Source organism: Myotis yumanensis, unplaced genomic scaffold (assembly GCF_028538775.1).
Source record: "Myotis yumanensis isolate MYYU_CA2020_CCGP unplaced genomic scaffold, mMyoYum1.0.hap1 SCAF_16, whole genome shotgun sequence".
NCBI classification, from domain to species: Eukaryota; Metazoa; Chordata; class Mammalia; order Chiroptera; family Vespertilionidae; genus Myotis; species Myotis yumanensis.
The window spans coordinates 17,543,371-17,565,164 of NW_027223767.1; the positions used below are offsets into that span (position 1 = coordinate 17,543,371).

Genomic DNA, 21,794 nt, shown 5'->3' on the forward strand with positions numbered 1-21,794 from the left:
CAGCCAGGCCCCTCCAGATGACCCCACTGCCTCAGTGGGGTCTGCAGACACACTCCAGGCTCTGTGCGCACATGTGCACACACACTCGCGCACACACACTCTCTCTCTTTCTCTCGGCGGCCCACATGCTAATCACTACGGCCTGCAGAGGACTGTCACATGCTCTGGGCAGGTGGCGCTCTGCAGGCAGAGGCGAGGGAGGACATTGGACAGAGGAGTCTGAGGGGCCAGCGCCCCAGATGCCCTGCGAGGTGGACAGAGGCTGTTACAGGGAAGGAAAGTGGGGCTTGGAGAGCTTACCAAGCCTGCGCTTCCTCACCTGCAAACCAGGAATGACATGGTCCCAGCAGCAGAAAACTAAGCGCCCTTCTATATTTAAACACTGGGTATCCCTTCTGCTGTCACCCAAGGTGTGCCTGGTACAACTTGGGATATGTTCGCAGTTGGTGCACCGTGGCCAGAGCACTTCCAGGTCTGACACGGAGCCACGCCACACTCGCAGCGCCTAACGATGAGCCCGAAGCTGGTGCCGCTGCTGACACAGGACATGCATTCTCAGACTCCAGGCGTGAGGCCTCAGAGAGCCCGGAGCTGCTCAGGCCGCGTGGAGCCCTGTGCCCACTTAGGGCCACCAAAGGACAAAGGACCCATCTGTACACAGTGCAGTGTCCAGGAGGGGACAACCAGGATAGCCACCGGTCCCAGGCATGCAAAGATGAGAACAGTTAAAATGAAGATTGCCGTGCCCACAGCAGGGAGCAAGCTGGGAGGTGCCGGCTGCTCTCAGGTTGCTTGGCAGGGCTCTGCAGGCCGCCTGCGTTGCTCTGGAACCTGACCCAAGGGGATGGTTAGAGTGAGGCAGACAGATCCCACCCGGACCCAAGGGAGGATTTCCTGACACGGGAAGTCCTAGAGGCTTCCACCCACCATGTGGACGATGCTCCCTGGTCCTGACGGCCTTCAGAGACGACACGAGTTCTAGGAAGGGGAGTTTCTCTCCGGGATCCCCCAAACCTCACATCACTCCCTCTGACCACTCATTCAGTCCCTCGATGATGCGGCCAGGTGGCCACACCTATAAAGCTCTTAGCAGAGCACCCGGCACATACTAAGTACCCAACCAATGTGGCTGCTCTTCTTGTTAATAGCGAGCATCTGTCATGTGCTTCCTGTGTGCCCAGCCCTGCCAGGAACTGGGAGAACTGCAGGAGGGGAGTCAAAGACGTATGAGACATGGCCCCTGCCTCCAAGGAGTGTTCAGGCAGCAGGGAAACAAGACATCCCTAAAATTAGGGCAATGGAAAAGGCCCAAGCCCGTGGGTGCTCCCACTGTGTTAACCAGCTGTCCGGGCCCCCACGGCCTCAGAGCCACATGCAAAGACTCACAGATGCAGACATTACTAGTTGCTCACATACAAGTGCCATTCTCTCCCCACCCCCACCCCCACCCCCAACCCCGCCCATGCTCCTTGCTGGCAGAGCCACTGTCTGGCCCAACGTCCCCTCGGAAGTTCTCGGAACCTCAGCTTCAGAACACTGGTGCAGAAGGACAAACGTGGGACACAGCCCCCACCCTCACCTGGTTCACACCCACACGGAACCACACGTGTTTGCCTTCGAGCTCCATGTGCCCACCTACGTGGAACGGCTGCCCTTCCCTCCCTCGAAGCGTTAAGTCTACGGAAAGGTAGTCCCAAGAAAGCAGCGGGAATGCTGCCAACCCAAATCTCGGGTCCCCTGGGAGCTCTCCCCACGGTCGGGAATTCGCCAAGCTCAGGAGTGGCCGAGGACCGCACCCTGCCTGCCTTTCTATCCTGGGGAGGAAGCTGACTCAGGAAGGAGGGCCGTCTGCAAAGATGATGGCCCTGGAGGCCAGCTCCCCTTGAACGAGGCAGGGAGCCCACCAGCCGTGTACCCCTGATGGCATTCATCGGGCCTGGCCTGTCTGAGCCGAAGACGCCCCCTCGAGGGACATCAACTCTCTCTCTTTCTAGACCACAGAAGAGTCACCTAGCAACAGTGTCCGCAACATGGATAAACAGCCAGCACCTCCCATTCATTCCGCCATGTGCCCTCAGAAAACTGAAGGCAGGGAGGTGTGGCACCACTCCGAGGTGTCCTTGGATAAACAGAGTTTCCCCAAATGACTCAAGTGCTCCCTCAACTCGGCCTCATTCCATTCCATTGGTGCCACCACCACCGCCGTCATCAACTGTGACACGTCAATGAATCATTCATGTTCGGATGCTTTCTCACGGTCTATTTGCAGAGAAAACTAAATGTGCGTCATGAGCCCTGTGTGATGGCAGCTGGTCCACTGAGCTTCACACGTGATCTTATTGCATCCTTCCAGCCCTGAGACGCAGAGAGGACAGACACAGAGAAAAGGTCCTGAAACGCAGATGACTGCCGAGGTCACACCAAAGGTAAGAGATGGAACCAGGACCACACCCAGGACCCTGGACTCCAGACGAAAGGATCCCAACAAGCAGCCCAGCTTGAACATATAATTCAACTGGTTGACGGGCTGAGGGTGATTAGAAACCACGTTGTCTCCGTCTCCCTGACATGAGGGAGGACTCTTCGCCTCAAAGGCCCGTGGTGCTGCTGAGTCAGTGGGGTAAGTCTGAGGACACAGTGGCTGGCAGGGAACTCCAGGGAGGTGCGGGGCTTGACTCCTGGTTCTTCCCAGCACGGTGTGTGAGCCTCTCAGAGACAGTCTCCTCCCCCGTACAGCATGGTGATGGTCCCCACGCGAGGATGACACGATGGATGACAAATCCCTGGCGTGACACCTGCTTACTCAAGGTCATCTCCCCCCCCCCCCCCCCCACTCTTAGGGATGGGAAAAGAGAGATGATGGCTACCTTGAAACCCTACAGCGATGCTCCATTTGGACAAAATCACCCAGTGACATGGTCTAACGTATGTCACGTCAATCTGATGTAGAGCCGGACACACTAGCCTTTCAAATCGGTCAGAAGAGTCAGGTGCAGGGCGAAGAAGAGGACGGAGGGCGGCGATGTGGGAAGAGGGAGGCAGGAGAGAAGAGGACAGGCCCACGAAGCCTTTGCCGGGGCATCAGGAGGTCTCCAGGGACCACCCGGCCCCTCTTCCACTCAGCCCTGCACATCCAGGCCACAGTTCTTGTCCTCTCCGCTTGCATCTGCCCAGGGATGCGTTGCTCACTGCCTTCAGGGACGAACAGCCTGGCCTTTGAAAAGATCTTCTGTGCACCAAGCTGGAATCTTACCGTTTCCAGATGTTGGCGTCATGGACTAGTCTGTTCCATACGTCACACCACTATCCCTGTCTGTCCTCAGCTGCTCTCCTCCAAGCTGGTCACCTCCAGTTCAGTCTCCCACCCTTAGTCACCACGGTTTCCCAGCCCTCCCCTCAGCACACCTTTGCGGGGGTGAGAAACGAGGGATGGAGTCACTCCCTCACGTCTGCGTATGTCACACATCTCCTCTGAGCCGACCACAAATCCTGCTTCTTTACAAATGGGGTTTGTGAGTTGTTTCAATCTAACAAACTCAACTTGGGGGACCCAATGCGCAAGGATAACACTAGAGGGACACATGCTTATCTGTACCAAGCGAGCAACAGAGGCAGGGCCAGGGCCTACGGAAAGATGCTAATTTCTTGCCGGCTGTGACGGCACCCTAATCGGAAGAATCTGAGATCCAGAACAGGGTCTTCTGCCCCTTTGGCAGCACAAATAAAGGAGGAAGGCTGGCGGGAGTAGGAAATATCCCTCCACGTCTCCTTTCAGACCGACAAGAGCTCCAATCCATGAGTGGCCCCAGCCTGCGAGCATTTTGCGGGAGCTACCTGCAGACCTGCGCTCCGGCCACTAGGGGTCAGAGCAGACCAGCGCATCGGCTGCCAGCCCCTCAGAGGCTGGGAGAAATTCACCCAACACTCCTGCTCTCCGCCATCCCAGATCTGGGGCTGGTGGTGACCTTCTCCTCGGCCCTCTATGCCCCCTTCTGCATGATGAGGGCATCAGGGGGTTGGGCTAGCTCAGGGTTTCTCAAAATGTGGCTCACACGGGCTATGTGTACATATGTTGATACATCAAGTAGCATCCCTTTTCCTGTCCATTTTATCAGGGACCAACAGAAACTTCAACACCGGGCAGTGGCTGAGCACGGCATTTGAGAACAACAGTTTAGAGATCAATATTTTTCAAAGGTGAGTAACACACAGCTCCTTGAAAAAGAAAAGTATTCTGGGTGGAGGAGAGCGATAGGGGGAGGAATGCGGGACTTCTGTAACATTGTCAACAATAACTAATATATATGCTTTTAAAATAAAACTATTCTTGCCAGACTATGTCCACAGACCCCCAGCACTGGTGGCCCCCGGCTGCACTGGCCCCTGCCTACTTACTCGTGTCTTTCGGTTGTGAGTCTCGCTGCAAAAGTTTAATCTCAACTGGAAATACATTTTCTTTATATCATTCGCTAAGTAAAAATGCAAAATGTGTCAGTGTTTGTGGAACTGGAGGGTTCCTGAGAATATCCCCAAGCTCCTCCGAAGCAGGTCCAGGCGCCCATGAACCCACTGTTCTGTTTCTCATGGAAGAAACACTAAACCGACCGCCCATGAACGGAAGCCAGATGGACAGACGTGAAGAAGAGAAGAGCTACTCTAAGTGGTGTGAGGAGCCCGGAGCACAGCCTGGGGCAGCGACGGGTCTGCTTCCAGGCAGAGGGACAAAGGGCCCTGGGCTGTAGGGGAGAGGGAACAGCCACAGAGGCAGGGATGGGTGGCTGGGGTCGCTGTGAGCCCTGGGACTTCTCCATTATGTTTCTGTGCATCTGTGGGACGAGAACTGTGACAGAAAGGAGAGAGGACCTGCAACTTCTCTTCCTGGAATCATTTCACGCCCCTCTCCTTGCAAGAAGGACTTTGTGGTGGCCCAGATGGAACACCAATAATTCAGACACCACAGCACCGTCCAAGGTGCCTGGGAAGAGACAGCGAAACTAAAGGCAGTTTCCTGGGCTGGGGCAGACCACAGCCAGGGACACCCACCGAAGGCAACGACGGAACGCACAGGGCAAAGAGCTGGTCCCGACGGGGAGGAGGAAACAGCTACTCCTATCCGGCAGAGCTCGGAAGGTTTGCTCTGCGCGACTGACCGTGACGGCCCCTCCCTCACCCCACAGTGCACCTCAGACTCCGGCGGAAGCAGAAGGTAGGAGGGACTGTCTTCAGCCTACAGTTGGGAGGATTTAGGGTTGAAAAGAAAACTTCTCTGGATTTCTGGATCAGAGACAAGGAATGGTCAAGGCCTGGAGCATCTCCCTCTCTGGAAACCCTGGTAGTCAAGCCGCTGGAGTCGGCCCAGAGGCAGGGGACTGGGAAATGGCTTCGGGTCACTGTCCTTTAGACCGGCAACCTGAGGTCGCTGCCGGGCCGTTTTATCCACTGGGCACCGTGGGCCTGGTGTGCACAGCCTGCAGGAGTTCCCAGGTTATAGAAATATTTGAAAACTGAAAAAACTATTGTTAACTCCAAGAGACAGAGAGAAACCTGCAAAACTGAAAGCAACAAGTCACAAGCCTGCAGTCAACAACAGCTCGAGTCGTGGATCATGACATCTGCCACGGAAGCCGGGGGCATCCGATACCCTTGCTGGGATGTGGGGCGGAGCCCACAGAGGTGTTCCTAGTTCCCTGGTCTCCCATTCACCCCTCCCTCTGCCGGGCTAGCTGCCCTGGCTCCCTCTTCCCTCCCCTGTCCCTCTTCTCCCCCACCCCTTTCCTCTGGATCTCAGCTCCTCCTGTTTCACCCTGGCCGCCACTGTCCATCAGGGCTGAGACAGATGTCCCAGGAATCTCCCACCAGCCCGGACACGCAGTAGGCTCCTGCCTGCGCCCGCGTGAGGAATCTCGGCAGCTGGCCCTGGGGGCCAGCAGGCCCTGCCCTGCGCTCTGTGCGGCTGCCTGGCAGGGGGGCCGACCCCAGGCTTGCCCAGGCCAGGCTGGTGGGTGGAATCTTAATTGAGTTGGGACCCAGAGGCGGTGTCATGTGGCAACTGGGAACACACGCTTCGGAATCTGCCAGACACACTTCCATTCCCGAATCTGTTGGGTGACTTGGGACAAATCATTCTGTTTCTTCGAGTCTCCGTCTCCTCACGTGCAAAATTACACTCCTAATTATTAAAATTGGGTATCAGTGATTCTACCCATAATCCCAGCCTTGCACAGGGCGTAGGGAGCAGCTGTGAGAGTTTAGAGCAGCGGTTCTCAACCTGTGGGTCGCGACCCCTTTGGGGGTCGAACGACCCTTTCACAGGGGTCGCCTAAGACCAGGAAAACACATATATAATTACATCTTGTTTTTGTGATTAATCACTATGCTTTAATTATGTTCAATTTGTAACGATGAAATTGGGGGTCACCACAACATGAGGAACTGTATTAAAGGGTCGCGGCATTAGGAAGGTTGAGAACCACTGGTTTAGAGGGATGATGGGTGTTAAGCTTTCACTTTACAGGGCAATGCTAACAGCTCACACGTTCACCGGGCATTGACTGTATTCCGGGCCATGCGACCCCTTGGGACTATTTCCATGAATTCTCCCAACAATGCCAAGACACGGGTCCCGTTGATCATCCTGTGTTGTTCATGTAGCTCAGAGACTTGAAAGACTATGCCCAGGATCACACAGCTGGGATTCTAATACAGGCAGGTCCAACCCCAGCCCCACACACTGTCCCCAAAACGGTAGCTTTATAAATCATTCTGCCGCGGGCCATCAGCAGACCATTGACTAAGAACCAGAAAAGCCGGGTTTGAAACAAGGCTTTGCTGCCTCTGAGCGGGTGTAAGGTTTTTTTGTGGGTTTTTTTTTAAATATGTTTTTATTGACTTCAGAGAGGAAGGGAGGGGGAGAGAGAGAGAGAGAAACATCAATGATGAGAGAGAATCATCGATAGGCTGCCTCCTGCACGGGCCCTACTGAGGACCGAGTCCACAACCTGGGCATGTGCCCTCCTGACCAAGAATCAAACCATGACCTCCTGGTTCATGGGTCAACACTCAACCACTGAGCCACACTGGCCAGACAGTGGGTATAAGGTTTTGAGCAGTCCTGTGGCCTCTCATGCTGTCCCCTTGTGTGGGAGTGGAAGTAACAAGGCCCGTTCTGCCAACTGCACAGGGTGACAGCCAGCTCAGATCAGATGCTGGGTGTAAGTGCTGTGTGGACCAGCAAGCACTTGGCAAGCACGTGACAATGAATCTTCTTTATGCCAGGCCAGCGAAGTGGCTGTCCCAGCTCCACTTGAATACTCCCAGGGACAGAGAGCTCACTACTTCTTTTAGCAGCTCATTCTGGTTAGAAAGTTCTTCCCTTTGCAAAGTCCACAGGGACTTGCCTCTAACTCCATCACACTGGCCCTGGCCAGGTCCTCGAGTGCCCTGCCAGCTGGAAAAATCCTTGCGGAACCCCACACCAGCTGCTGAAGACAGCTAAGACCTGTGTCCTTGCTCCCGCCACTCTGCCCTGGGCGCCCTGAACACAGGAGGAGGCAGATGGAAGCAGGAGTGTTCTTGGTTTACACTGGCTCCTCTCCTGCTAACTCTTCCCTCAGCCCCACTTGTCAGACTCCGGGGCAGGAGGAGAGAGGATCCAGGTCAAGGAAGAAGGTGAGGATGCAGCAGACACTGTTGGCTGCTCCAACCACTCACACTTCCTGATGCCCCTGTCCTCTGCCAACCCCTGCAGTGCCCCTGCTGGTCCTGCCACATCTGGCCGGCACTGGGGCTCTGGGGTCAGGGTCATGTGGATCTTGGACCTCTTCCCTTGTCTGTCCCAACCCTCCCTGCCACAGCAGTCGGCAGCCGCTCTTGTGCCCCTACCTTGAAGGACTCCAGGAATCCCCCGTGGCCCCCGTTCTCAAACTTGTCCTCTTCCGGGCCGAGTCCCAGCATGGCCTGTGTGTGGGCATGGAGCTCGTCGTGAAGGTTGTCCAAGAGGGCGGCCCTCGTTCGGTCCTGGGAGGTGGGGGGCGGGGGGGGGGGGGGAGATTGTGGAGCAGGCACTGAGAGCAGAGGGGGCTCCAGCCGCCTGGCTGAGGGCTGCTATTCTGGCCAAGTGCATCTTGGTGGCGGAGTGAGCTAAGGCCAGGCTGGGCTTCACGCTCACAAATGTCGCACCTGACACTGCAGCTCAGTGCCCAGCCCTCTGCTCTCTTCCCGCTGCCCCTTCTCGCTGGGCCGCCCCACCCCGCCAGCTCTACCTGACTCCTGGCCCAGCCCAGTTCTCTACCCCAAGCTCCACATCCATGTACTGCCCACTGCTCCTCTCCATCCAGATGTTCCTCCAGAGCCATCTGTACAACCTCCAGGGGGCGCCATGCACTCAGACAGGGATTGGCCCTTTCGGTGACCCAGCCTGCGCAGGCACCTCCAGATCAGCAGTCCCTGGCACAGCTACCTCCCAGTGGTCGCCTGTCAGCAAAGAGCCCAGCTGAAGGCCTAAGAGCCACCCCACCAATCCACTTCCCCCCACCCTTAATACAGAAGTCCACCGGGTCTTCCCCAAATCATTCCCCCTGTGCCTGGGGTAAGCAAGTTGCCATCGTCTCTCTTGAACTCCTGTCATAGCTTCTAACTGGCCACCCTTCCTGCCCTCCTCCCTTTCAATCTACCCTCCCCACCACTGTCAGAGTAATCATCTAATATGCAAAGCAAACATCACTCTCCTGCCTAAGTCCTTTAATAGGGCCCATCCCCTCTAGCTCAAATCCCTTCTTGATATGACCCAACCTACGTCTCCAGCTGAGTCCCCACCATCCCATCCCCCACGAGTCCTTCCCTCAGGCCACATTAAACCCTCTGGAACCCCCTCACCAAGTCATGCTCTGATTCTGCCCTGATTCTTCTTTGCTCAGGCTGTCCTATGCCTGGAATAAGCCTCCCCACTCTTTCCTCCCGGCAAACGGCTCATCAGATTCCCAGATTCAGCAGCAGAAGGGCCACCTCCTCCGAGAAGCCTTCCCTGAATACTTCCTAGACCCCCACAGGCAGAGGCAGTCACTATCCTGAGTCACAGGCCCTTACTGGCCTCCAACAGGGCTCAGGGCTGGCAAACAGTATCTTTCCTCTAGCAATGGCCCCTCCCACCAGCCTGCGAACTCTGTATGAGCAGAAACTGGGTCGCATTTATGCTCGTGTCCCAGGAAACAGAACGGAGCCTGGCACACAGTAGGTGCTCAATAAACGATTGGTGAATGGCTGACTAGACCTGAAATTTGGACTTAGTTTCCACAAGAAGAGTTCTTGTATCAGCACAGGACTGACAACTTCGAGGGGCAAAGACGATGCTCTCCCCTCCAGGAACAGACCCCGGCAGAGCCTGGCTAACAGGAGGGCAGGAGGAAGACCTCAGAAACCTCGTTCTCACCTCCAGTTTCGCGAACTTGTCCGACTTGCAGCAGGCGTTCTCTGCGTTGGTGAGCTTGGTGAGCAGAAACTCCCTGAACTCGGGGCCCTGGAAGACAAGCAGCTCTGGGACTCTCCCAGCCTCACCATGGGCAGGCAGAACGGGGGGGGAGGGGGGGGTCTAGGAGCGCCCCTGAAAGTCCCTTCAGACATTGGATCACATCTAGCCCAGGCCAAGCCCAGCTGCTACGATGCCAACAGGGAAACCAGCTCCCTGGGTCCTGGGAAACCAACCCTCCACACCCACAGTGGCATTTCCGTGCCTGGAGGCGACTTCTGCCCCAGGCTCCTGGTATAAAAACGCTTCTTTCAGCAGAAATTCAGACTCCCTGAACGAGACCCTGTGCTAGGCCAGGCTGGCAGCAGGAGCAGAGGTGGGGGAGACCCCAAGTAAAGCCCCCCAACCCTGCTGAATAAAGGCCGGGCTAACGTCCCCGCCCAGGTTCGGCCCCACTGCAACCCCTGCCACTCAGGCATGGGACCCTGGAGTTTGGCTGTGAGAGGAGCAGAAGGGAGGGTGTCTTACCTTATGGAAAACAGGGGGGCTGGGCAGAGGTGGGCCAAAGGCCGGCACGTCTTCCCGCGCGGTGACTGAGACCTGAAACAGAGCCTCGGTGTGGGCCAGGAGGGAAGGTCCACGTGCCGTGCCCTGGCCCCAGGGCGGCCCCACTTCCCGCAGATCTCGCCCCCTCCTCCCCTTGCCCCTGGGAGCCACGGCCAGCGTGGCAGAGCTCCTAGGAGTGGGCTGGATGGCATGGAACCATCATGCTCGTCTGCACCGCTGGAGGCCAGACGTGAGCCTGGCACAGAGCCTGGGACCCCAACTCTAACGCAGTGCGAGCACTCAGGACGCATCTCCTGGCCGCACTGCCTGGGATGCGAAGCCCACGGAGGAGGCACGGTGAGAATTATTAGCCCACGGACGAGGCACGGTGAGAATTATTAGCCCTCCTTCGCTGGTGAGGAAACAGGTGCCCAGAGACTCGGAGTGACCCTCCCAAAAGCACACAGGGGATGAGCCACCGAGAAGAACAGAGAATCCAGACCCTGCTCTGGGGTTCTTCCCACAGCTCTGGCTCCCAACCTGTCCACATTTCAAGTGCTTAAACAAGAAATGCCAATGGCAGGGGCTCCCCCCTACGCCTGAATCAGCAGCGCCGAGGCGAGCCAGGAATCTGCAGCTGGGAGCTCCGGAGAGCTCCTGTGCAGTGGGCGGGTGAGCGTCTGGAAGCCCTGACCCCCCCCTCCCCCCCCCCCTCCACACACACACACACACACAGGGTCGGGCAGTTGGGGTGAGGCCTGAACCAACAGCGTGGCCCAGGCTGGGAAGTGGGGGTGGAGGACATCAAGGTGAGCTGCGTGCTGCGTGCTGCAGAGGGGGTACCAGGCTCTGGGTGGGTGCACACCTCTGGCCAGCCTGGCGGCACGAGTTAATGGAGTGAGAGCCTCCAGATGTTCTGTGTGGGGTCCCCCAGGCCTGGGACAGGCCCCATACCTCCATCTCCCCCTCGGCAAGCAGGTGCCCTGGTTTCACCCGTCCTCGGCCCACGAGGCTGCAGGCCTCTCTGGAGATCTGCCCTCTCCCCTCCCCAGGCGGGCGGCTCTGACGTGAGCGCGGCCCTGGCCCACCGCCAGCTGCTGGCCTGTGAAGTAGGGCAGATGCTGAGAGTCGGCCAGCCAGGGTGAGCAGGCAGCTCGGAGCCCGGCCAAGGAAAGGCCCGGCCAAGGGTCCGCAGGGGAAGGGAGTGGAGAGGGCTGGTCAGTACCAAGTTCAAAGCTGTCGGCAGGGCCCACACGGCAGCGACCACAGTCAGGAACCGGGGTATGGGCTGCTGACGTGATTTCTGGCTGGTTCCAGCTGCCAAACACAGTTCCCCACCACCACCCTCCATGCGCCATGGCACAAGTCAAGAATTCCACCCCCAGAGCCAGGACCTGGGGAGGGGGTGGTGGGAAGGCTCCTGACCGGCTGCCGACTGGGCCAAGGCCGGAGGCCAGGCCTAGCCCTCGCTCTTCCCACCTGGACACCCCTCTCAGGCGTGCACCCGCGTGGGCTGTGCTGACTGGGCAAATGGCTTCATGTATGTTCTGAAATCCACCGTGTCCAGACAGACAAGTCCGCCGCAGCAGCCACGTCAGAAAAGAGGGGACAGGCCCTTCCTGTGACGGCCATTCCTCTCCCGTCCCCATTGTGCTCCCTCTCCTGACCCCTTTCCAGCGGAGCGCGGGCCTTTGTTGTTCCGCCTCTTGGGGACGGTTGGGTTGCTGGGCCGAAAGCAGAAGCTCCACCTTCCTGTTTTCTAAATTCCGTGCAGGCCGCCCAGCAGGGGCCGGGCAGGGCTCAGAGGCAGCCGGTTACGCCGGGGAAGAGACTCTGCAAGGCTGGAAAGCGGACAGAGGCCGGGGCCTGTGAGGAACGAGGATGCGCCAGGAGGTGGGAACCTCGCAGGCTGGCGCCCACGAGGGGCCTGGAAACCTCAGAGAACCGCCCAGGTCGCTGGAGCCAGGGACGGCAGTGAGGGGAAGGGGGCACACGCAGACCCCTCTCCAAGGATCGGCTTCACCTAAGACCCCTGAGACCTGGGCAGGACTTCAGGGGCCAGGCACAGGGCGGCTCAGGCAGGAGGAGGAGGAGGGAGTCCTGATGATGGCTCGGCTGGCATTCCCTTCCCCCCGGGCAGGATAGGGACCAAACTTGTGCCTGGAGAATAATCCCATGTGACATTTCACGCGCACCCGGGTTCTGGAGCCAAGTTCCCGCCTGCTCCGACGGCTCAGTGTTGGCGACCACAGGCCGACCTGGACAAGGCGACGCCGCCTTTTCCCTACTAAGTGCACCTAATAAAGGGCAACTGGGGTGCCACACAGTTCCCCAAACCACTTCTTATCCGTCTCACACACACACCTGTTTCTCAACTTCCCCCTGCCCCTTCCGACCACATCAGGGCTGGAAGGAACTCTGAGGTTGTCTAGCCCAACTTCCTCATCTCACACAGAATCAGAGGCCCAGAGGGCGCAGGGACTGGCCAAGGTCACAGTCAGAGGACCAGAGCCCCAGGCTCCTAGACTCTAGGCCCGGGACCTTTCCTGCACATCCCCACCCCACCCTCCCCTCCTCTCCTATTGTTTGTCCTCCCTGAGGGGCTTTCCAAGGCACTGCTGAGCCCGGGGAAACCTCCCTCACCTGCTTTTCCAGAGCCCCTCAGCCTGTAAGCGTCAGCTAAGGTCTCGTTCCACCCTGGACCCCCTGAGGCACCTGACCAGGTCCCCCTCAGTCTGCTCATCACCTGGGGTTCACGGAGGTTTGGGGAGCACCTTGGAAGGCTGGTCTCCCTCCCTGACCCCTGCCTTCCTGGCCCCATTCACAGATCTTGCCTTCCAACCTCCACGCTCTCCTGACAGGTGGAGCACAAGGTCCCACATCCGGGGACCAGCCCGGCTCTTCCTGTGGGGCCTACCTCCCTGCTTCTCACCACCTCTCTCAGGGAAGCACTTCTACCCGGACCGCAGGCCGTGGCTGGGAAGACTTGGTAAAGACTTCTAGCATCACAGCTGGAGGTGGGGTGCCGATCTGGGGACCTCTGACTTTTCTCTGTTTGTCCTAAGCTCTTGGGAAAGTGGAGAAGCCAGTCAGCGGAGCTCCACTTCCTATCAGAAACTTTTAAAATGCTAAACGGCCACAAGAGGGCCCATTCGGCCAGCAGAGGCCCAGCAGACAAGACGAGCCACGCATATGCATGTGCACGGGACTGCCTGGCCTGGTCTGGGAGCCTCCGAGACGAGCCACGCATATGCACGTGCACGGGACTGCCTGGCCGGGTCTGGGAGCCTCCCCGCCTCTCGCCCATCACACACCTTTCTTTGGGGATCCCAAGCAGTAGCTCTTCTCTCTCTTCCCTGAAGGCTGGTTCTGAAGGTCACTTGCATGTGCCCACCCCTGGCACACAGTAGGCACTGAGTGAACAACATCTGCTTCCACTAGCAAATCCAGCAGCTGTTCGTCCATTTCGGTCAAAGCAAGTGAGCCTTCAGGGAGATGCCCAAACCACGGCTTCTCTACCTTTTCGGCTGAAACCGTTCAGTGACAGGAGGCCATGAACATGGACGTGGGCATGAAGGAGATCGGCTCTCCTCCTCAGCAGAGCGGTGCGGGGTTCGTTTGGTTGTGTATTTGTTGGTTGGTGTGGGGGTTTTTTGAAGCCTCATACTTGGCTTTAAAGTTGATGTGAATTCTGCACTTAACCTGTCTGGCTTTGCACTGATATAGCAAGTATATCGCCTCATTTTATTTTCCCTAAAACCTCCAGCAAAATGGATACTTCATGCAGACGGCTCCGAGGCGCTAGGGCTTCGTAAACCCCCAGAACCAGCACTGGCCCAAGTTATGACACAGGAAACGTTTCCGGGCCTCAGAGCTTCCCATCAGCATGACAGGCTTTTCCCTCTCCCTGTAACAGCGGCTCCTAACCTTGTGGGGAGCAGGCAGTCCGCTGAGAACCTGAGCTGCGGCCTCTCCCCCTAGGAAACGCAGAGAAAACGCCAAGAAGCACATACACTCGACATTCTGCACGCATCTGCAGGGGGTTCAAGGGCTATATGACATCCACTTAGAAACCCTGCTTCAGTCTGTCTCCCTGGGGTCTCATGCCCCCCAACACTGTGACGCAGAGAAACTGATGCCCAAGAGGCGGGGGTTATTTCTGGCGGAGAGGCAGAGGGGAGAGTTAGTGATTCAGCCACCAGAGGGCAGTGTGAGGGCCGCTGAGGTGGTGGGCTCACCGGCATCCATGAGGATTTTGAGCTCCTCTGAAAGACTGCTGATTGCTTAGGGCAGTGGTCGGCAAACTCATTAGTCAACAGAGCCAAATATCAACAGTACAACGATTGAAATTTCTTTGGAGAGCCAAATTTTTTAAACTTAAACTATATAGGTAGGTACATTGTTATTCACTTAATTAGGGTACTCCTAAGCTGGCCTTTGCTAAAAACGTCCTCAATCTGATTGAGGTACTTTTGCTGAGGTCGACCCCTTCCAACTCTCCCATCCACACTCGTCTTGTATACTTGTTTCGTCTATCTCCTTTCGTTCATCTTCTCTATATGTCCAAACCATCTCAACATACCTTTCTCAATCCTCGACACATCTTTCACTCCACAACGTTCCCTAAAATTAACTTAATAAACTTTACTTAAAGTTTTAAGTCAACTTCACACTGTACTTGCACGCCCGCACATGGTATTTTGTGGAAGAGCCACACTCAAGGGGCCAAAGAGCCGCATGTGGGTCACGAGCCGCGGTTTGCCGACCACTGGGTTAGGGGGCTGAGACCCAAGTACTCATAATCCACCCCCTGGCAGTCTTCAAATTAAGATCAACCATTTATTCCAGAAGAGCTAAACCAGAGAGGCCACCCAGGGGCCAGGGGCTCCCAGACCCCTGCGCCCCACCCTTCTCACCACGAACACCCCTTTTCTTTCTTTTCTTTGTTGCCACCCTCTTCCTCTCCCTTTCCTGACAGTCCTCTCTGTGTTTTCCTCCTCCCCTCTGGTTCTGCCAATGGCGAGACCAGATTCCCAATAGGAGCATCCGGGCTTCTCAACCCTTCGGTTAGATGGTGCTGAGCCCTGGAGAGGACCAGATGGATGAGATGACCTCAGAGGATGGGTGCTCCCCACTAAGAGTCGAGCCCCCAAATCCCAGAAACCTGAGAGCCGTGGAAAATCAGTCACACCACAGCCAGGAATGGCACCTTGGAGACCAGGTCGAGGAACCACCGGGAACTGGTATTTCCTGGTCTCGCTGAATCCGTCAGTGTGGTGAGGCGCCTCCGCCACCGCGCCCGCCAAGAGACTGTCTCCTCACCTTGTAGGCCGGGGTGTCCGTGCCCGGGCTCTCGGCCTGCACCACGACGTAGGCGTGTAGGAAGTTGGAGGCGATCATATCTGGGACAAACGGTGTGTTTTCTTCTTGGAAGATGATGGCCACAATGTCATTCCCGATGTGTCTCTTTCTCTGGAGCTAAACAAACAGCGTCCCATGGTTATCAGCCAGCTGGGAACATCCTGACGGCAGAACAGATCTGCACAGGAAATGCCTCGCTATGCTATCTTTATACATAAAACCTGGACCTCGGAGACCTGGCTCTCCGGGGAGCTTTTCATTTTCATCTTTAGAAGCCATCAAAAGGGAAAAAGTGGGGAAGGTGGCCAAGTTGTTAGGGAGAGACTAGCAGGCATCTCACTGAACTCTAGAGTGTGCAGAGCTCACACTCGGGACTCGGGGAGAAGAGTTCACAGTGGAGGCCCAGGTTTCGCCCTGGGAGAGCAAGTGATCCAGGAGAAACACAAACACAGGTGAAGCTACCTGAGAACAGGAACAAGGCCACCAGCCTGCAAGCGGTGAATCAGCTCCTGCACACAAATGCCTGCCACTGTGGGGTGCAGGGGGCAGGGAAGAGGGCAAAAGTCAGAGACCTGAGGGTAATCTGGGAAGGCTTCCTGGAAGAGGGGGTAGTAGGGGGGACAATTGATGGGAATGTGGGTGAGCAGGGATGAGGCGGCAGATCATTCTACACCAGAGGGGAGCAGAACCATGCTTAGAGACACAGGGGCAACATGGCTTAGTGGAGGTCATGGGGGAGAGAGAAACCCAACCCTGACTCAGTACTGCAAACTGTGCCAGGTACTCTCACAGGTGACCTCAGTCACCACGCACCTGCTGTGCGGCAGGAGCCGTGCTGGGCTATCCACACGCATGATTTCAAATGACAAGGCCCTCCTGTACACCAAGTCCTGGCGAGGTGCTTGCCTGTGCACTTGTTCCTTTATTAAGCACCTACTGCATGCAGGCCCTAAGCTTCACTTTGAGTTTGTTTACTGAGCACCTGTTTTATATACTGAGCCCAGTGCTGGGCACTCCTACACAAATTCTCTCACTTATTCTACACACACCATCTCGTTTCTTGGGAAGAGAAAATTAATATTTATTCAGTCCTTGCCAACAGCCAGTCTCGACATACTTCCCACTTAACACAGGTGAGGCTGAAAGCGGGCGGAGAAGGGCCCTCAGCTGCAGGCTGGGTGGCGGGAGGGGCCGTGAGGGGACAGAGACGGGTGAAACACAGAGAAAACCTGCTTTGGCTACAAAGGAATCCTGTCCCATTTGTTTCTGGAACATTCAGTAGTTATTTTAGAGCCAAATCACAGTCCCATTTGCCAATTCCCTTTTTTTTTCCATAGAAGCCGAGCACTGTTTACAGTATTACATTTGTGCTCCCTACTCAGAGATGGATGGGTCGGCTCTGGCGAAAGGCCTACCTTCCCTGCTTATTCTCCTAGAGACTGAGAAGGCAAAGGGCGGGGTGCAGCAGCCAGAGATCAACTGCTGGATTCGGGGCTCAACAAGGAAAAAGCCAGGCCTTCCCTGGGGACACACAGCATCAGAAGCAGCAACGGAGAGGGTGCGCAGGAAAACCCTGGGAGCGAGGTCCCCTCCAGGTTCTCTGGCTGAGGGAGGGGCTCAATTCCTGCCCACGGTCAGGTGTGCTGCGAGCCCTGGGATCCGAGGCTGTGAGACTAGAAAAGCTGGGGGGGGAGGAGGTGTCTTGTGCACTAACCAGTGACATCACTGGGGCAGGAAGCGGGGCACAAGCCTCACGGTCTGGGTAGCGAACAGCTGTCAGGGAGGAAGCCTGCCTCACGCCCGGCATCGTACTGGGTCCTACATTCAGAACCAGGTGTGATCCCCACAACAACGCTCGGACACACATGGCGCTATCCCCATTTTACAGATGAGAACAATGAGGCCACGAGATCAACCGCTCACCCAGAATCACATACCCCGAAGCGCAGAGCTGGCGTCCAGGACATCTGCAGACCCCGTCGGGACTCTTCACCACCCCCCACATGACCTGGGCCCCTGGGCTCCGCTCCCAGCTCTGCCCCAAGCAGCTGGGACACAGTCTTTTCACCACACCGAGCGGCAGTGCCTCCCTGGTCAGAGCGGGGTAACCTCAGCCCTGCTGTCCTGTCCGCGTTGGTGAGATAGTGCGAGAGAACAGGCTGTGAGGGGAAGACACCGCTGGACAGACTGGCCTCTTGGTGGTGAAAGGGAAGGGGGTGCAGTCCCTCAGGTGGATGGGACCAGAAGACTCTCACCTCACACGCCCCAGGCTCCCAGATCCCTCCCTCCAGCCCCCGGTTACCTGCTGGGCGTCTCCCTCAGTAAAGGGCAGCTTTGTGGAGACGTGAAACATGATCTCCCTGTCCCGAAATATCGTGTACACCGACTCCACCCCCGTCTGTCCGTGGGTCACGTCCAGGCCTCCTCGGAAACTATCAGCACAAAAAACGGGGCGAGTGCCCGGGGAGAGAGAGTGGGGGTTAGTGGGCAACTTGGCGCAACTTTCCCTAAAAACATGGGGCAGGTGAAGGGGCGTGGAGAGTTGGCCGAGAGACTGTGATGCGGGGAGAGCAGGCGGGTCTGCCCTTCTGAGCAGACGAGCCCTGGCGTCCGCCCAGAAACCCACACTGAAAAGACAAAGACGAATTCCAAGCTTTGGCTGTGTCCCCTCCATAACGTAAGTCATGTGGGAAGGGAGGTCGTCCACCCACAACTCCCAGACGAGTGCTGTCCTGGGTGCCAGGAGCCCCTAAGGCTGGGCACCAGCCTATGCTCCCTGCAAGGCCATGTCCAAGTCCTTGGCCCAAAGCCCAGGAAACCGGCCATCCTGCTGGGTGGGGGTGAGCCCCATAGGAGCCTCCGGAGTCAGCCTGAAGAGGTGACAGGTGCCTGACCTCTGGCCGGCCGGCGTCCGATGGGGGGACCGGACCCCACACAGCAGCACCCAGCCTGGAGGTGCCCAAGGAGGCCCCTCTCCTGCTATCTCCCCACAGGCGGGAAAGGAGCTAAGGAGCTGGGTGGCTTCTGGCAGCCGCCCCTTCTTCCTTTATGGACACGGGGCTGCTAGCCACAGATCACATTCTTCAGCACAAAGAGGAGGATGCAGGCTCCTTTAAGAAGATGAAATCAGATAGACCCTGGACATCAGTCCCCCCAGGCTCTGCAATACGGTCCAGGCTCTGTGCTCAGCTGGCGTGGCAGAAAGCACGCGGCCGGGGTCAGGCGCCCACGTTCTAGGCCTGCTTCTGCCCCCAAGTCAGCCCAGGGCCTTGGCGTCTCACTTCATCTCTCTGGGCCCATTTCCTTTCTCTGTAAAATAAAGGGGTAGGCCTTGGCCAGCGTGGCTTGGTGGTTAGAGCTTTGGCCTGTGCACCGGAGGGCCTCGGGATTGTTTCCGGGTCAAGGACATGGTCCTGGGTTGCTGGTTTGATCCCCGGCCCCATTGGGGCACATACGGGAGGCAACCAATCGATGTGTCTCTCTCACATCTCTCTCTCTCTCTCTCTCTCTCCCTCCCTCCTTCCCTCCCCTTCCACTCTCTCTAAAAGTCAATGGAAAACTATCCTCAGGTGAGGATTAACAGAAATAAATAAATTTAAAAAGTAAAGGGATAGGACGACATGACCTCTGGGGTCCTCCCTGGTTTTAACAGCCTTTATTGCATCTATTCAAGACACATCCTTTCGCATTTTACGGTCTGTGAAATCTGGACGCACCTTACAAAGATGGCACCTCAGGGTCAGTGGAGGTGGTGCGTCCTCTGTGCTCAGCACCAGCTCACGTGCTCCACGGGATGATCTGCCTTAACCCCCAGCAACCTGTGGACTCAGCACTGTCTGTCTCCCTTTTACAGGTGAGGAGACTGAGGCTCGCAGAGGTTAAGTCACGTGTCCAAAGTCACAGAGCTACCAAGCAATGGAGGCGGAACTGTAACCCATGTGAGACTGAGGACGGACAGTGACGACCTTGAAGGAAAGGAGGATGGAGGAAGGGGGGAAGGGGAAGGAAGAGGAGAGAAGGAAGAGGAGAGAAGGAAGCAGAGGAAGAACACCTAGGGATTCCAGAACACCTACTGCCTGACAGGCCTGGGGTTCTCACACACGTTGGGAGATCCTATTAACGCGGCTGCTGGAGTGGGGAATTCGGGGCTGCCGCGTGCCGGCACAGTGCGGCCAGGTCTGAAGGCCCCTCCCAAAGGTGGCCTTTGCCAAGGAAAACCAAAGGCCAGAGTTTTCCAAGCAATAGCTCCCATATGCTTTCTGTCCACTTGGAGAACCACGGACGGTTGCAGAGATTCCTGCCGGGGGAGGGGGGGGCTGGGGGAGCTACTGTATTTCTACCAACTCTTAGCTATCCATTCTTCCTGTGTATGATCTAAAATGGATCATTTCCCTCAAAAAGCTCAGGGCCCGCTTCCCTGAATGCTGGCAGGTGAGTGATAGGGAAGGTGGATTCATTAAGCTCTCGTCTGAGCCAAATGTAATTAGGAAGGCGCATCTGAGCAGGAGCAGTTTCATCATGCGTCCTAGGCCGGTGCCGACGCCTTTCAGATAACCTGCCGTCCTCGATTATCCCCCGGACTCCTGTCCCCTTGGAAAAGGAATGTTGATCATTTGCTAAAAAACAACCCCGTGTTTCCTGGCGGGGGGGCGGGGGGGGAGGGAGGGAGGAGTTATATATTTTTATTGATTTCAGAGAGCAAGAGAGAGGAAGAGATAGAAACATCAATGATGAGAGAGAATCATTGATCAGCTGCTTCCTGCATCAAGCCCGCAACCCGGGCATGCACCCTGACCGGGAATCGAACTGTGACCTCCTGGTTCATAGGTCGATGCTCAACCGCTGAGCCACACCAGCTGGGCTCTTGTGTATGATTTTAAGTCTCACATGCCCTCCCTGAAACTCAGCTGTCGCCCCTTGCCCTTCCTCCAAGTCCTCATCCGTGGGACTGGAGCCATCACTCGGCTAGCACCTACCCTTTGAAGTCCTGCAGGGTGATGGTGTCCCCCAGCAAGTCCAAGAACTCCCTGAAAGCTGGGCTCTCCTCGTTGTTCCCAAACAGCTCCTCCTCCAGGGTCTGGAAGACAAACAGGCCAGGGGCAGGGGTTAGAAAGAGCCTTCTTGGTGCCAAAGGAAGGAACGTGGTTGTCCAGTTACTGGTCCCTTTCTCTCTTTCTCCCCGTCCCCCACCACAATCGCCATCCAGTGGCTCTGTCCTTGCCTGGAGGAAGGACTGGGGCTCACTCCCAGACCTGGATGTGGGGGGCTGGTTAATGAGGACTTTCTCTTCAAACACAAGCTGCTGGTCAGTACAAAAAGCAAAGCTAAAAAGCCCTGGCTGGTGGGGCTCCGTTCATCGAGCGTCCTCCCATGCACCAAAAAACAAAGCTGAAGCAAAGCGCTCTTAGACAGGGTGCCAAAAACCAATCCGTAAGTGAAAAGTGATAGCTGGACCTCTGACCAAGGACTCCTACCTAGAATATACAAAGAACTCTTAAAACTCAATAGTAACCAAAACCACAAGAAGATACTACTTTACACGCACTGGTGGCTAGGATCAAAAAGAAAGGCAAGTGTTGGTGAGGATGTAGCAAGATCAGAATCCACATACGCTGCTGGGGGAATATACATGGCGCTGTCACTTTGGGAGGTCTGGCAGTTCCTCAAAAGGCTGAACAGAACGTTGCCATGAGACCCACAATTCCACTCCTAAGAATATATCGAAGAGACATTAAAACACAAGTCCACACACAAACTTGGAACGTTAATAGCAGCATTCTTCATAAAAGCCCCCAAATGGAAACAGCTGAAATGCCCACCAGCTGACAAATGAATAAACAACATGTGGTACGTCCATACGATGGAATATCCTTCGGCCATAAAAAGGCGTAAAGTGCTGACTCATGCTACAACATGGATGAATCTCGAAAACATTATGCTAAGTGACAGACGCCAGACACAAAAGGCCGCATGTCATGATTCCGTTTATATGAAATGTCCAGACCAGGAAACCCATAGAGACAGAAAGTCGATTGGTGGTTACCAGGAGGTAAGAGAGTGGTGATGGAGAGTGACTGCTAATGAATGTGGACTTTCTTTGGGGCTGATGGGAATGTTCTGGAGTTAGACAGTGGTGATAGTTGCATAATTCTGTGAATATTCAACTGAACTGTACACTTTATTTAGATATAATCCACATACCACTGTGAACTATATGGTATCTGAGTTATACTTCAATAAAGGTTTAAAGTTTTCTTTTTTTAATTTTAACTCAACAGTAAAAAATAACCCAATTAGAATATAATCAACAGTCAGCCATCTTAATCTTTCTCTTGGAATCTTTCTGTACTGTTCAGAGATACAGAAGATTGTGGTTGTAAATAGCATCCTCTTCTTACTTCTGCTTTCTATTTTAAGGATTAGG

At 56.0% G+C, this 21,794-nt stretch overlaps 1 protein-coding gene across 9 annotated transcripts in view; it reads right to left on the reverse strand.

Annotated features, from left to right (window-relative positions):
* The window catches only part of RAP1GAP2 (RAP1 GTPase activating protein 2), a 197,691-nt gene that overhangs the window by 14,633 nt on the left and 161,264 nt on the right, over positions 1-21,794 (reverse strand). For all 9 annotated transcript variants that reach the window (XR_011468465.1, XM_070394805.1, XM_070394803.1 and 6 more), the window contains 6 exons: positions 20,347-20,447; positions 17,673-17,802; positions 15,332-15,487; positions 9,992-10,063; positions 9,428-9,514; positions 7,882-8,016 (listed from right to left, as the gene is read on the reverse strand). Coding sequence is in view for 8 of the 9 variants with exons in the window: in XM_070394805.1 (XP_070250906.1) it covers positions 7,882-8,016; positions 9,428-9,514; positions 9,992-10,063; positions 15,332-15,487; positions 17,673-17,802; positions 20,347-20,447 (681 nt within the window). In the remaining variant the exon portion in view is untranslated. The remainder of the gene's footprint in view (positions 1-7,881; positions 8,017-9,427; positions 9,515-9,991; positions 10,064-15,331; positions 15,488-17,672; positions 17,803-20,346; positions 20,448-21,794) is intronic.